Genomic DNA, 14,460 nt, shown 5'->3' on the forward strand with positions numbered 1-14,460 from the left:
TTTGAAGGATTTTTTTTCTGGATATAGAATTCTAGGCTGATAAATTTTTTTTTTATGTTTAAAAATGTCATTCCTTTGTCTTCTAGCTTAAGTTGTTTCTGATGAAAAGTCAGAGATCATTCTGATGGTTATTCATCTATATTTAGTATATCTTTTTTCTCTGGATGCTTTTAAGTATTTCTTGGGTTACTAGTTTTTAAGCAATTTCATTATTTGTGTTTATCGTGTTTGAGATTCATTGAGCTTCTTGGATCATGAGTGTACATTTTTCATCAAATTTGGAAAATTCTCAGCCAGTATTTCTTCAAATGTTTTTCTTTCCTAATCTCTCTTTTCTCTCTTGTTGAGACTTTAATTACACAGATATTTGATAATCAATAATGTTTACAGATCAACTGAAGCTCTGTTCATTTTTTCAGCCTTGTTTTCCCTCTGTGCTTCAGTTTGAATAGATTCTATTACCCCATCTTCAAGTTCACTGATCTTCTCTTCTGTGGTGTCTAATCTGCTTTATTAGAAAAATCCATTAAGTGATTTTTTTCAGCTATCATATTTTTTTTCAGCTATCATATTTTATTTCAGCTGTCATATTTTTCATCTAAGTTTCATTTGGTTTCTTTTTATAATTTTTATTTCTCTTCATTATTTTTCATCTTTCCTGTCATTTCTGTATGTTTCTGTTCACTGGTTTTTCTCTTGATTACAGGTCACATTTTCCTGTGTTGCCTGGAAAATAATTGTTTCTTCCATGCTGCATCCTGGGAATGCTATGTTGTTGACTTGATTTTGTCTTCCTTTGAAAAGAGTTTTGTTCTGGCAGGTAGTTAATTATAAATCAACTCAATACTTCAAAAGCTGTTTTTTAAGCTGTGTTAGGGCAGATCTAGAATAGTTCTTATTCTGTGGTTAAAACAGCTCTTCTAAGGCATGGCCTTTCTGGCCGTTTCTTAGCTGAATGCCTGAAGTATTGAGCAAGGTCTCGCCTCTCTGGCCGGGGGGATCTCCAAAATATCTCCTACTCTTGTGTGACTTTTGAATCTTCACTCACTTCACAGCCCCCCCACCCCCATCCCCCATTAGCTATTTTCTGCTAGGCTTTGCAGAGACTCACTCTGCACACATATAGTTTGGTATTCAGCCAGATTTCCAGGGGGGCCATCTGCACATTTCTGGAGTTCTTTTTTGTTGCACAGTTCTCTCTTCTTTGTTAATTTGCTGTGCAAATTCTAGCCACCTCAAAAGCCCTGAACTCAGATCACTGTCTCCTTCATTCACTGAGATGTTTGGGCTTCACCTCTCTCTGCCCTGGTCCAGAGGGGCTCCCCAGGCAGAGAGCTAGAGTGACCATGGGGCTCACATCATGTCTTCTCTGCTGAATCACAGTTCTGTACCGCCCTTGTCCAGCTTTATAGTTGAATATGGCAGGAGGCTAGTCTTGTACCAGTTACTCCATCATGGCCAGAAGTGTGAGTTCTCCAGTTCTCTTTCTAAGATGAAGATCCACGAGGAGGGGTTCCCAGATTGACTCCTCTTGCATCCCCTCTCCCATTCATCTCCACCTCCAACCTTTGAGCACATGATTCCATTTGCCTCCAATGCAGTTTCATCCTCCTCTACCTCGTGGAAGTTTCGGGGAAACCCCCTGGCCTCTCCACTTCCTTAATTGTGTGGTTGCTTTTCTTGAATCCTTGCATTCTCTAAATTTTTTTGCTCCTTGAATTCTCTAAATTTTTTTGGTCCAGTTAAATTTTCAGCCTTCTGGGAAGGAGACCACAGTGCTCTGTTATTTTTTAGATATCTCTTGTGTGTAGATATTGCGTGTGTGATTCCTACAGGGGAAGTCAGCCAGTCTGTCTGAGACTCTTTCATGCTTAGGAAGAGCTCAGGTAGGAATTCCAGCATGACAGTGTTCCCTGTGAGGTCAACAGAGGGAGCACACTGTTAAGTAAAATGAGTCAGGAGCCTGGGACATTGATCCTGGCCCAGCCCAACCCACCCTGTGACCCAGAATTGATAGCCATACCTCTCTGAGCTTGAGTAGCCCCATCTGCCTTATACTCTTGGGACCACTGGGAGGATAACATGTCAGATAGCTTCATGGTACCATTTTGTGCCCTCATTGGGATCCCATCTTTGATGTGCTCTTCTTCAGCAGTTCTGACTTTAAATTTTCTGGCCGTTCATGCATTGATACACGAATTCCACAATGTCTCTTGAGCACTGTGTTTCAGGGAACATGCCAGACACTCTGTGCATGGCGGGCAAGGCTGACAGAGTTCCTGCTCTCTTGGAGCATACACGCTAATGGGGAGAGAGCCATTGTTCAAAGGTCATACTGTGTGTCATTACTGACGGTGATCAGTCCTTGGAAGGGAAGACAAGAGGGGACTGACAAATAAATGGTCCCAGGTGGGGAGTTTTGGGGGAGGCAGACTCCCTAAGGAAGAGATCTTTATAGTATGTAGGACCAACAGTCACAAGTTTGAGGGAAGAATGTTCGAGGCAGAGGGAATAGCATGCACAAAGGCTATGAGCTTGAAAGAGAAAGGATATTGTAGGATATGAGAAGGCAAGGAGCTCAATGGCCTTTGAGGAAGCTGGAGAGGGGAGCAAGTCCCAAGCAGGGTGGTCAGAGCACACAGGTGATGCCCTCAGGCCTATGATACCATGTGCTTTATGCATGTTCCTGAGCTCCCTGCCGCAGGGAAAGAGGGGGCTGTCTCCCTCAGAATGCCAGGATCTTTACAGCGGGAATTGTAGACTCTGTAACAGGCCAATCCAAAGGGGCTCCTATTCTGCAAGGATGGAGCCTGAGGCCTCAGAGGGAAAGCAGCTTGATCAGGCTGTTGCTCAGAAACTCTGTTCCTGTGTGGGTCACTGCCTTGGAGAGCAGAGGAGTGCACGGCCTTGTGCCAAAGGCATCCTTGCACAGCTGGCAGACTTGAGACCTGTCTCATCTCAGCACTAACTTTGTGTGTTGCCATCAACAAACCTATTATGTCTGTGGCCAGAATAAGCCTTTGGGCCTCGGGTTTTTTTAATCTCTGAAAAATACCAGTCATAGCTGCTTACATTTGAAGAGCAGTTTATCATTCAGGATGCTTCTGAGACTTTCTTGGATTCCCATAAAGTCCCCGTGAGGCTGGTTGTGCAGAGAGGGTCATCCCAGTGTTGGTGGAGTCGAGGAGGGGAAACAAAGGCCGAGAGAGGGGAGGTATAGTCTCCAAGATTGTGGAGGCCGAGGGTTACAGAGCTGGGCTTCAGAGGTGGATTTGCCTCACTCCAGACTCAAGGCTAGTTCCATTACAGTGAATTACCAGCTGTGGTCCCCAAACTCTGCCTCACACAGGAAGCCAGCAGAGATATTAGAAATGGACTCTGGGTGCCTATTGCAACATTGAATGTGTCGGTTCATTCTGTGGCTTAAAAAAAAAAAATTGGAAATTATGAGACGAGCAATCCCCTGGTGGGACTCAGGGGCCTCTGAGGCCCTCGGCTCAGAAAGAGAGACAGAGAGCGGGAGAGAAGGTATACAAGTGTCCTTTGCTACCCAGACCTCTCAGTTCCTGATTCAGGAAGGGAGAGTCCCAAGAGTGGCAGCTCAGGTCACAAGGGACAGAAGCGTTTTCCGCAGACTGAGGCCTTGGGATTTGTTTCTGGGGCGGGGGTGGGCAGATGAGGGCTTGTTTAAGTGGGGCATGACTAAAGAACTCCCTGCTCCCGGCATTTGGCCACCACCGTAGGCGAAGAGTGGGTGACCCTCCACGGGGGAGAACAGGCAGCCCCAGTCCTCACAGCTCACCCCATGCACCAGCGTGGTAAATGAAGGACCGTAGAGTGGCTTTTTCTTTTTGCATCCTGCTTCTTTGGGCCAGAGCTTCGCCATCTGTGCCAGGAATGAGCAGAGGTGGCGGGCCAGGGGGCCCTTTCATTTGGGCTCTGCAAACAGTGCCCAGGACGGACGCTGTCTTAGGTGCAGGGAGATAATGGGGTCTGCCTCCACCTGCCTGGGCCAGGGCAGCAACAGCCAGGTCCTTCGCTAGGTAGGTCAGGGCTGTGGCCAGGCACTGAGTCAAGACAGTACCCTCTGGTGTTACTAATTCTTGGGGGTTGTATGAGCCTCTGGTCAGTACCAAAGGGCCCCCGCTTCCTCTTGCTGCCTAGCCCCCTTCCTGCCCTCAGGGAGAGTTGCGGATTTTGCATGATCTCTGAATGAGAAGACCACTGCCCCCTCCTCTTTTGTTTTTATGGTGGAAGTGTGGCCAGGTTCAGGGCTTGGCCACCACTGCTAAGGGTTCAGGGGAGGGTGAAGGAGGCCGACTGATGCTCTCCCAAGACCACAAGAGGTGGAAACCTCTTGAGAGTCAGCCCCTGGTTCTCAGTGACTCCAGCTTCTACGGAATTTTCAGGTGAGGGAGGCAGGGGGCCTGGGTAATGGTGATGCAGGGTTCCCGAGACAGCATCCAGGAACTGCTACACTTATTTCAGTTAAAGCATCAGGTGTCCCCTAAGAGCAACAGTTCCCAGTCAGTGCCCACAAGGCGCCACAGAGCCCCTTGCCCTAAAACCTTGGAGGGACTATCAGGCCCCTCTGCCTCCCCCCAGCCCCAGCATGTCCCTGCCTGTCTGCTTCCTATTGTAACTTCCAAGCCAGCCTTCCTTTAAAGGAAAAGGAGCTTAGAAACCAACATTCTAGAAGATGCACTTGGGCCTGGGTTAACTAATTCAGATGCCCTAAGAGCCAGTCAGTCCAGAGACTGGGCTGGTCAAGGGTTATGAGTGACCTACACAGTAGGCTGGTTGGTGGCCTCCAGATAACTAAGCGTGAGCTGACAGAAGGTTCCAGACTCCTGGACTTTCTCTGGCTCTGAGTTAAGTGAGAATTCTTGTTCTCTGTGGCACAAGAAGAGGTTGGACAGAGACAGTCCCAACCCTGGAATGTGGGGCTGGTGGCCCAAGAGGCCACTCACTCCGCCGGCTGGGAGGGCCCTCAGGGACTGAGAGCGTGACCCTCTCAGGTACTGCCCCCGGGTGGGAGCCACCGGATGATCCAGACACGGGCTCTGAGTGTTCACATCCAGAGGTCTCCCCGTCTCCACGCTTCGTGGCAGCGAAGACCCAGACGAACCAGTCGGGGAAAAAAGCTCCGGCCTCCGTGGTCCGATGCGCCACCCTCTTACACCGCACCCCTCCAGCCACCCAAACCCAGACGTTCCGCACTCCAAATTCGGGATCTCCGGCGAGCAAGGCAACCGCAGGTACCAACGGCCTATGTGACCCCCACACTTTCTCCCCCACTGCCCTTCTCACCACCTGCCACAGCTGTGCCTGGGGTTGTTGTTGCCTTGGAAGAGCAAGAGTGGCAGTCCCGTAGTGATCTGGGACAAATCTGAGTCCCAGCTCTGCCTCTGGCTGGCTCTGTGACCATGACAAGCCACCTAACGTTTCTGAGCCAAGTCTTCTCACCCTAAATCAGAGGGTTGTACAAGGAGGTTTGCAAACTTTTTTTTTTTAAGTAGTAGAATACTTTTTCCCAAATCGTGGCCTGAGGGGCCTGTTTTGACATTCTTCACAAGGTTTAAAATTTTTTGTAGTTAATTTCCAGCTTCTGAACATCAAATTTTATGTAAAACTTTTGATTTCTACCTGACATTGAAAAGTCAGATCTGGCAGTCCTGGACCCACTTTCCTACAGGGCAACGATTGGCTGCCTCCTTGAGTAGAGTGTGTGCTCTGCACTTTTCCACATCCCCACCACTCCCTACTGCCTCCCCAACACAATGGCCATGTGGCAGGTGTCATTTCTCATTGTGATCACACTGTTGTCTGTCTTACATCCAACCCAGTTCGTCTGTTTCTGTTGCCTGCCTGGACCCTGTTGGCATGAGTTTGCATCTCCCACATTTCAGAAAACTTAATTTTTAAAAAAATTTCATTTCAACAAGGATCTGCTCTGAACAAAGCAGGGTAAGCTGGATGGTTGACCTAGATCTCTGGTCTCTTGCCCTCCCACTCTGTAGCACTACCTGTGAAACTCCTCCATGAGATACAGGCCCAGCAGGAAATCAGTGGATGCCACCATTTCCTCAGTTCACACTGCAAAGGACTCTGGCTCCAGAGGGGTAAACAGACAGTAAAAAGTTCCGAGAAGTTATTTCCTCCAGAAAAACTGGCCAGACACACTGTGTGCTGAGGACCAGCAGTCAGGAATTCTTAGATTCACGCTTGGATGGAACCAGCCCTGGGCCACCTGCCAGGACTTGTGGGTTGTAGGGCAGAGTGATGATGTGGTGCCTCTGGGACTGTGGGCCCTTCAGTTGTCCTCAGGAGACCAAAGCCATTTATTAAATAAATAGATGATCAAGGTGAGAACTCAGGTAAAGGATCCACTTGGTTCATTCGGTGACTGACAACCCAGCTGAGTGATTAAGCCATGCTTTCCTTTACTCCTCAGTTCAGGAGGCTAATTTTGGGCGAGGGTATGATTCTTTGAAGATATGTTTATTGTGCTTAGATCTCCCAAAAGGAGAGTAGTCAATCAGCCTTGAAGGTCATGGTTTTTCAGGTACCGTGTTGAGAAAAGCCAGTAGCCGTTGTGTTTTTCACCAGTAGCATAAATTAGTTAGAAGCAAATTGGTCATCACGGTCTCATTGGTGATAGATATTGGCTCCACTAAATAATGGAATCATGGCTTTCAAATCTTGCTTTCTCTCTTGGACTTCGTGGCTGGGAGTTTTTATGCCTGCGGTTTCTGCAGAGGACGGCCCACAGGGTGTGGTACGTGGCCGGTCTCCAGCTTCAGTGTCTCTGAGTAGGCATTCAGCAAGCTATGGGACAGGCCTTAGGCTGTCTTCATGTGCCTTGGAAGACTTGTGGGTGGGACTCACCTCTGGATTGATAAGCTGGGCAGGTCAGAGTGCATCCGGTTGGGAGCAGGAGCCTGCATGGGAGGTAAGACAGTATGTGGTTGAGGAAGAAACTGTCAGTCACCTCCTCATCCTGGAATAAGTGGCCCTTTGTGTGTATATGGGCATGTCCCTGTATGGGATTTCACCTCTGGTACTGCAGGTTGATTTTTCAGCCAGAGGTACTTGTGGCAAGGAAAGCTATTCAAAATGTGCATTATCAGCTGAGCAATGTAAGAGTTTGCAGCCTCAATTGTGGTAAGTTCTACCAGCATGCTGGTTAGAAGTCCTCCATATATGAGTACCAGTCACCCAACGTACACAAGGATGAAGATGGAGTAGGCAGTCACCTCTCTACCCCAGGCCTTTTTCAAAAGGAAGCACCTGCCCCTAAAGTGAAGTCTGATTCTGCCATCTTGGAGGGTTAGGAGCACATCCAACCCCAGTAACTTGACAATCTCACTCTTTCCACTGTTTTTTCACCTGTGAAACGGGAATGACAGTGCAGCCCTCACAGGGCTCTTGGGAGAATTAGAGGGAACTTGGATGTAAAGTATCTGGTCCAGTGCCTGGTACATAGGAGGTGCTCAGCGAATGAGAGCCCCCGACCCCTTTCCCTAGACCAAGAACAGAGGGGCCTTCTGTGCCAATTTGTAGATGCTCCCTGGGACCCTCAGCCCAGGCATTTCACAGACACATTTTGAAGGGAGGGTCGTCCTTGTAATGTTAGCTGCAGCCTCTGCAGGAAGGAGCCTGTGTCAGGAGACGTTGTTACAGTGGGATGACAGGGGCCGGGGGGAGGTGGGAATTGGGCAGGTTCTGCAGGCACTGCCTCTGGCTTCCTTTCCCATCGTCCCCGTGACCATCCGCAACCCTGGCGCCCACAAACTAAGCACTTGCTCTTCCAGAGCAGGGTGGACCAGGTGAGAGTGGCATTTCCCGAAGTGCATTCTCAAGATCACCAATTTTCTGAGATATTTCAGAACCTAATGTTTTAAAAATGGGGTTCTGTGGGAACCCCTCTTATGTTTGGGGAAGGCTAGGTTAAGTAAACCTAAATGGGTCTGTTTCCGGGCACACTTCTCGGAGCCTTTGATATCTTTGGGCAAGTTGTTTCTCCTTAAAAAATGGACTGGGTCAGCTGCACATCCCAAATTGACTGGTTCCCTGAGGTCTTTATCTCTTGGATTGTCCAGCATCCGCCTCATGCCCAGAGCACCTTGGAAAAGCTGGGCTGTCTTCCAGCTCGGATCATCCGTTTCAATACCTTCTGCAGGTGGGGGTGGGGGATAAATTCATGGTTTTCCACCTGGTTGGACCCTATCTCTGCATTGCAGGGTTTCCAGAGAGCACTTGGGAGAGGGTGGGCCCCTCAGGTAGATGGCAGCCTGTAAGCAGAGACACCCCAGTAGTCACTCAGGGGGAACCCATCCCGTCCGCTGGGGGAACACCGACCAGACTTTGCCTGGGTTTGGCCTCTGGGGGTGTGGGGCTGCCCCCGCTCTCCCTGTCATGCCATCTTGCAGGAGGCCCTCCCTGTCACCAGGGACCACTTAGCTGATGGAACTGGAATCACCAGAGAACATGCTGTCGTCATCTGTGCGCTTTGGTGGGGCCCGTGGCAGCAGAATCTGACAGGGAGTGGTGGGCGGTAGAGCCAATGATCTGCTGTCACGGTTGTGGCTCTCCAGGAGCCAAAGATGGGAGACTCAGGCCCATTTGCCATCTGCTCTCCAGCTGGATTTCATCTGTGTGTTTTTGGCCATGACACTCCCCCCAGCCCCCGTGCCTGGGCATCCTGGGCACTGCCAGGAGGGTCTCTTGGGGCCCTGCCAAGGGACTAGGCCACTCAGAGGGTCCTGGGGAGGTCTGGCTTGAGGTCCCGGAGCCCTCACTAGAGCTGGTTGGCCCAGCAGAGTCCTTGGCCTTCACCCAGCCTACCCCTCCCTTGAGACCTAGTGCTGACCAATCACCATTGTTTTCTTTCTGTCTCCCGTCCCCCACCCAGCAGAAAGCGCTTTTAGTCGGAGAGTAGAAGGCAAAGCACAAAACCACTTTGAAGAGACGAACAGCAGTTCGCAGAACTCCAGCGGTGAGTGTGCCCCTTGACAGCCATCCCGTGCGGCAGCTGCCAGCTTCGCCCGCTCCCCACTGGCAGCCGCAGCAGCATCCTGTGGGCTGGGGTCTTTGTGGTGTATTATGGATCTTGTTGGGAGGAGGCTGGGAGCAGGGAATTAGAGGGAGACCGCAGAGGCAAGAGGGACCTTTTCTTTCAGGGACATTCCTCTGAGCCTTGGGCATCAATGGACAATGCCTCCTCTCTGTCTCCCCCATGGAGAGAGCAACACCCTTCCCCATAGCCTGCGGCATCAACTCAGCTGACCCCAGATGGTTGGGCCTGAGAGAGCCACTGCTATGTTTTTAGGGTAGACGTCTCAGCCAGTTTCTTTACAGGAGAAGCAAAGGAAGTGCAGTAGAGAGAGCTCTAAGAGGCCGGGCGCCGTGGCTCACACCTGTAATCCCAGCACTTTGGGAGGCCAAGGTGGGTGGGTCACTTGAGGTCAGGAGTTCAAGACCAACCTAGCCAACATGGTGAAATCCCATCTCTACTAAAATACAGTAGCTATAATCCTAGTTACTCAGGAGGCTGAGGCAGGAGAATCACTTGAACCCAGGAGGCAGAGGTTGGAGTGAGCCAGGATTGCACCACTGCACTCCAGTCTGGGTGACAGAGCAAGACTCTGTCTCAAAAAGAGAGAGAGAGAGCTGTGAGAGCCAGAGGCCCCAAGTTCTGGTCTCATTTTGGCCCTGGAGCCACTGGAACGAAGATTCTCTTCCAGCCCCTACTTGCTCGAGTGGGTTTAAACTGAGGCTCCGGGTGGTCTCTGGCGCCCCCTGATGCCTGCCTCTTGCGGGACTGCAGCAGAGCCCTAGAATGTCCAGAGCAGCAGCCAAGGGGCCTCTCCCACCAGACCCGGGGTCAGCCTTGCCCTGGCTGGTCACCAGCAGCCTCTGTCCGAGCAGGACACAGCAAGCTGGTCTGTACCCTGAGAGGCAGGTCAGGAGGGGATTCTCATTGTAGTTACATTAGGGGAAGGCACCCACTCACTTTCTTGCATGGTTGAAGTTTAATTCCCTGCATATTAGGTGTCAGCCTGTGCCTAATATAGTTTAATTCACTACATATTAGGTGTCAGGCACTGGGCTGGGCACTGCCTGGGTGTGGACAGGTGACGAACACATCACAACCGTCGGGGACCCTCTGAGACAGCCAGGAGCCCAGACTTGAGTGTGGAGGCATCTGCCTAGTAACAGGAGCTCCACTTCGGGCTGTTATCCACATGTGAACCCCAGCTCCGCCACTTACTAGCTGGTGACTTTGGCTGGTCTCTGAATCCCTCCTCTGCTGTAAAGTGGCTTGACGAACACACATAGCCCCGTGGTGGTTGTGAACATTCAGTGAGTCCCTGGCACAGATTACATACTCAGGTGTTAGGGTTTTTTGGTGGTGATAGTTGGTCATTTTTATTTTTTAAGTAAACCAAGTGATTTGATGACTGCTCTGCGGAAGGGAATGAGGTTTTGAACAATGTAATCCACACAACCTCTCCAAGAGGTGGGCCTGAAAGGGATGGAGTGACTTGCCCAAGGCCACACAGGAATAAGTAGCAGCGCCGGGCTGGAACCGAGGTCTCCAGGTGTGCCCTGTGCTCCCAGCCAAGCCATGCTGCACCCCCTGTGCGTCCCCCGCCCCCAGAGCTAATATTCACAATCGGGAATGATAGTGCAAGCACGGCTGCTGCTGCTGCTGTTGGCAGCCGCCATTGATTGAGCGCTTACTGTGTGCCTGGCGTGTGTTCAGAGCTTTATATGTCTTATCTGTCTTCCTCCTTTCCACAGCCCCATGGGGGTCAATGTTATTGTTATCCCCACTTTTTGGAGTGGGAAACTGAGGCTCAGGAGAGGTGAATTGCTGCCTTAGGTCCCCCAGATTATAAGTGGTGGAGCCAGGATTCCCCATCTAGACCATCTGGCCCTGCTGTGCTGCCTGCTGCATTTGAGGCTTGCCAACCTCTGGCAGTGCCAGGAAGTGAGGGAGAGATGCCAGCCAGCAGGAGCCCTCCAAAGCACAGCCGCTCTTGGTGGCTGCTCTGGTGTTTGGTATCAAACATCCCCACCCTGGTGCCAGAACCTAGAAGTAGCTGCCAGCTCCCTGTCCCGAAGTGAGCTGCCATGCAAGAATGTCTTCTCACCAGTACTCATGTGTCCTCACTCTTTGAGAGTGAAGGGTGTCCCAGAGGGATGGCAGTGACTTGTCTTGCCCTGCCTGGTGGCCCCAGCACCCACAGTAAACCTTGATCCTCTGAAAGGCATGGCCTCTGTGTCAAGCCTCCCCGCAGCCCCACCCCAGATTGTGAGCCTTCCTCTAATATGCTCCCCGCTCCTCTGAAAGCCCCATCTGGCTCACTGGTTATTAAGAATAAAAATTATGACTATCAGAACAGCAGAACTAGAAGAGATGGCTAAACTGTTTCTCTTTTGCAGAAACTGCAAGTCCCCTGATTTCCAACCCTTTCCCTCTCCTACAGAGTAAGTGATGGTCCCGTCGGGGGGCTGGAGAGGGCAAGGCAGGGCAGGGAAGGAACTCAGCCAGCCACGTGCTCCTGGAGCCTCCAGGCTGTGTGAGATGGGCCTTGGGCCGCCCTCCCGGGCAGACCCGGAAGCTGGTGGAGGCAGGCCGAGGTCCAGCCCTGGGCGGGTGGAGCAGTTTGGACGGGGTGGGGCAGAGCCCTGACCAGCAGCAGCCTTGGCTCTGCTGCCCCAGCCCTGGCAGGAGCTCAGGCCTTCCCATTCACAGTCATCGGGCAGCCTCAGGACACCTCTTCCGAGCCCCATCGCAGCCCTCCTTTTTCTTCTTTTCCTTGCTCTTCTTCCCACTCCTCTTTCTTTTTCCTCTTCCTTCTCTCCTTCTCCCTCTTCTCTGCCAGGCACTGACGTGAATGCTAAGAGCAGAGAGCTGAGTGATCCAGGCCCCTGCGCCCTTGTGCCTATTCCTACGCGTGCCCTCCCTTCACTCCTCCCTCTCCTCCTCCCTTTCCCCATCAGATCCCCACTTCCTCTTGCTTCTCTGTGGCTTTTTCCACTGCTTACCCTTTTCCTTCTTGTTTCCCTTATGTCTGTTACCTTGGTTTTTGTTCATTCATACATTCATTCATTTGTTCACTTGGCAAATAGTGACCTCATGTGGTTCCACAGAGAGAGCTGGGCTGTGACACCATGAGACTCAGTCTCTGCCCCAAGAGGGCCGTTGGTCTGTTGATGTTGATGTTGTCCTCCCTAGCCCCATCTCAAGTGCGCCGAACAGTGGCTGGCACGCAGTAAGCACTCAATAAATAGCTGCTCAATTGAGCTAATGGTCTCTCTCTGCATGGCTTCCTCTCTCCATCGTTCCTTCACCCAGCTTCTCCCTCATGGGTCTAGTGACAGGGGAGGCAGGCAGGCTGGGCCCGGAGTCCTGAGCACAGAGACCCAGTGTGTGTTTGGGTTCTCACTTGCAAAGCTGCCTGCAGCCCAGCAGAAGGTGTCTGCGTTGGTTCCACCCCTCACGTGGCTGCCTCATTTCTCCCTCCAGAACCCTATACCTGCGGCGCCTGTGGGATCCAGTTCCAGTTCTACAACAACCTGTTGGAGCACATGCAATCCCACGCAGGTAAGCAGGATACGGCTTCTCTCCCCCTCTCCTTCCTCAGTTCCTGCAAATTGAAGAGATGGTTAGGGCCTGACCTGAGGCCCCTGGGGAAGGCCGCTCTTTCCTGGAAAATGGTCACAGGACATGGAACCTGCTTGCAGGGAGCCCCAGTCAGTCAGTTATTAACACAGGCTGGTCTGTGCTCTGCAGGCGGGGGCAGTGAGGAGGCAGCACAGGCTCTGTGGGAACACGGAGAGGTGGGACAGAGTTGACGAGACTTCCTGGAGGTGGTGGCCTCTTGGCTGGTCCTAAAGGCCAAGTAGGAGCTAGCCTGGAAGCGAAATGTGCAGGTGGAAATGGAGCATGGTTTGAGATCAAGGTGAGCAGAGGCAGAAGGTGGGGATAGAGAGACATGCAGCCCAAGGCAAGCTGGGTTAAGTCCTGCCTCAGAGCAGTCTCATTCACTAACACCCTATGTCCCAGAATGCAGTTGGTGCCCAAACCTGAGGACACATAAGAATCACCAGGAGGGCTTGCTTGAGCACAGATTTCTAGGCTCCATTGTGAATTTGTGATTCTGTAGGTCTGCAGAGGTGGGGACTAGGATTTGCATTTCTGGTGTCTTAAGACAGTGCTGATGCTACTGGTTCAGGGACCGCCCTTTGAGAACCACTGCTCTAGAGCTACAGGTGCAGTCATCTGCTCTCTAGGCAGCCTTTTTATTACGTTTCACCGTGGTGAAACACGAGTCTCAGGGAGACGCTATTTGCTGGAATAAGTGAATAATTCCAAATTCTCAGTGGTTAAACATACAGACCATTTACTTCTCACCCACATTATAGCCCAATGCACGTGACCTAGTTGGGTGGCTTCCACATGGTGATTCAGGGATCAAGGCTCTTTCTTCTATTGGCTCCGTCCTCCTCTAGATCTTCAGCGTCCTCTCTCTTTGTGGATGGGGAGAGAGGCTATGGGGCAGGCACACTTCTTTACCATTTCAGACCACAAGTGACACCTGTAAATGCTCAAATTCCAGTGTGGAGAATTAGTCACATGACCAACCTGAATCCATGGGCGGAATCGTGTCCAGAGCCACTGTCCCGGGACAGCTGGCCACTCTGCAAAGGGAAACGTGAGTCTGGGGAGGCAGTTAGCTGTCCCTCCACCCCTTTCCCTAGAGGAATTCTCTAGAGGCATTAGAAATAATGGGTGAGAAGTGCCTGACATAATGGTGCTCAGTAATTGGTAGCTGTTGTTATTTCACCTGTTATTGTTATTGTACAAATCTTTCACATCATCTCCCAGGTCTGGCCTGACTGGCATAGAGTATTACAGGACTAGAATCTCTTTTAGGCTAAGTACTGTTCTATTAGTGTAGTCTCTATCATTCATTCATTCATCCAGCGTATATTAATTTGGAATCTGCTGTATATTAGGCGTGAAATCAGATGATCTTTTGGGGGAGCCTATTATTTGTTTCTAATAAACTTGAAATCAGGACAGAGCTCTGGAGTGGCAGCCAAGGCACTTGCCTCGGAGACCTGCTCTAACTGGTGTGTCTGGGTGGTGTGTGACCTCCTGCAGGAAGCTGTGTCTCCATCTCTAAAGCAAGGGCCTGAAAATCCCGTCTCCAGCAGCCTTCCGCACACCACGCTTCCCGCCCCCTGCTTTCCTTTGCCGTCAGCCGTGCCTCACCAGGGAAGGCCTTGAATGCCAGCTCAAGGTGTTTAGACCCCATGGGGAAGCAGGATCCCCGGGCTAGGGACAGCAGTTGGCAGGCTGCTTGGGAACCACTGCCTGAACATATCTCTTGGTCCTGAGACTCCCACAGCACAGCCTTCTGCACTCCTCCTCTGAATCCTCGG

At 51.1% G+C, this 14,460-nt stretch overlaps 1 protein-coding gene across 36 annotated transcripts in view; it reads left to right on the forward strand.

Moving 5' to 3' along the window:
• Positions 1-14,460, forward strand: part of ZNF618 (zinc finger protein 618) — a 177,688-nt gene that overhangs the window by 148,459 nt on the left and 14,769 nt on the right. For 7 of the 36 annotated variants that reach the window (XM_054502095.2, XM_063649821.1, XM_063649818.1 and 4 more), the window contains 4 exons: positions 5,019-5,258; positions 8,915-8,998; positions 11,452-11,496; positions 12,539-12,616. In XM_054502095.2, coding sequence (XP_054358070.1) covers positions 5,019-5,258; positions 8,915-8,998; positions 11,452-11,496; positions 12,539-12,616 — 447 coding nt within the window. The remainder of the gene's footprint in view (positions 1-5,018; positions 5,259-8,914; positions 8,999-11,451; positions 11,497-12,538; positions 12,617-14,460) is intronic. The other 29 variants (XM_063649827.1, XM_063649831.1, XM_063649832.1 and 26 more) reach the window with 7 other exon arrangements.

This window comes from Pongo pygmaeus, chromosome 13 (genome assembly GCF_028885625.2).
Source record: "Pongo pygmaeus isolate AG05252 chromosome 13, NHGRI_mPonPyg2-v2.0_pri, whole genome shotgun sequence".
Lineage (NCBI taxonomy): Eukaryota > Metazoa > Chordata > Mammalia > Primates > Hominidae > Pongo > Pongo pygmaeus.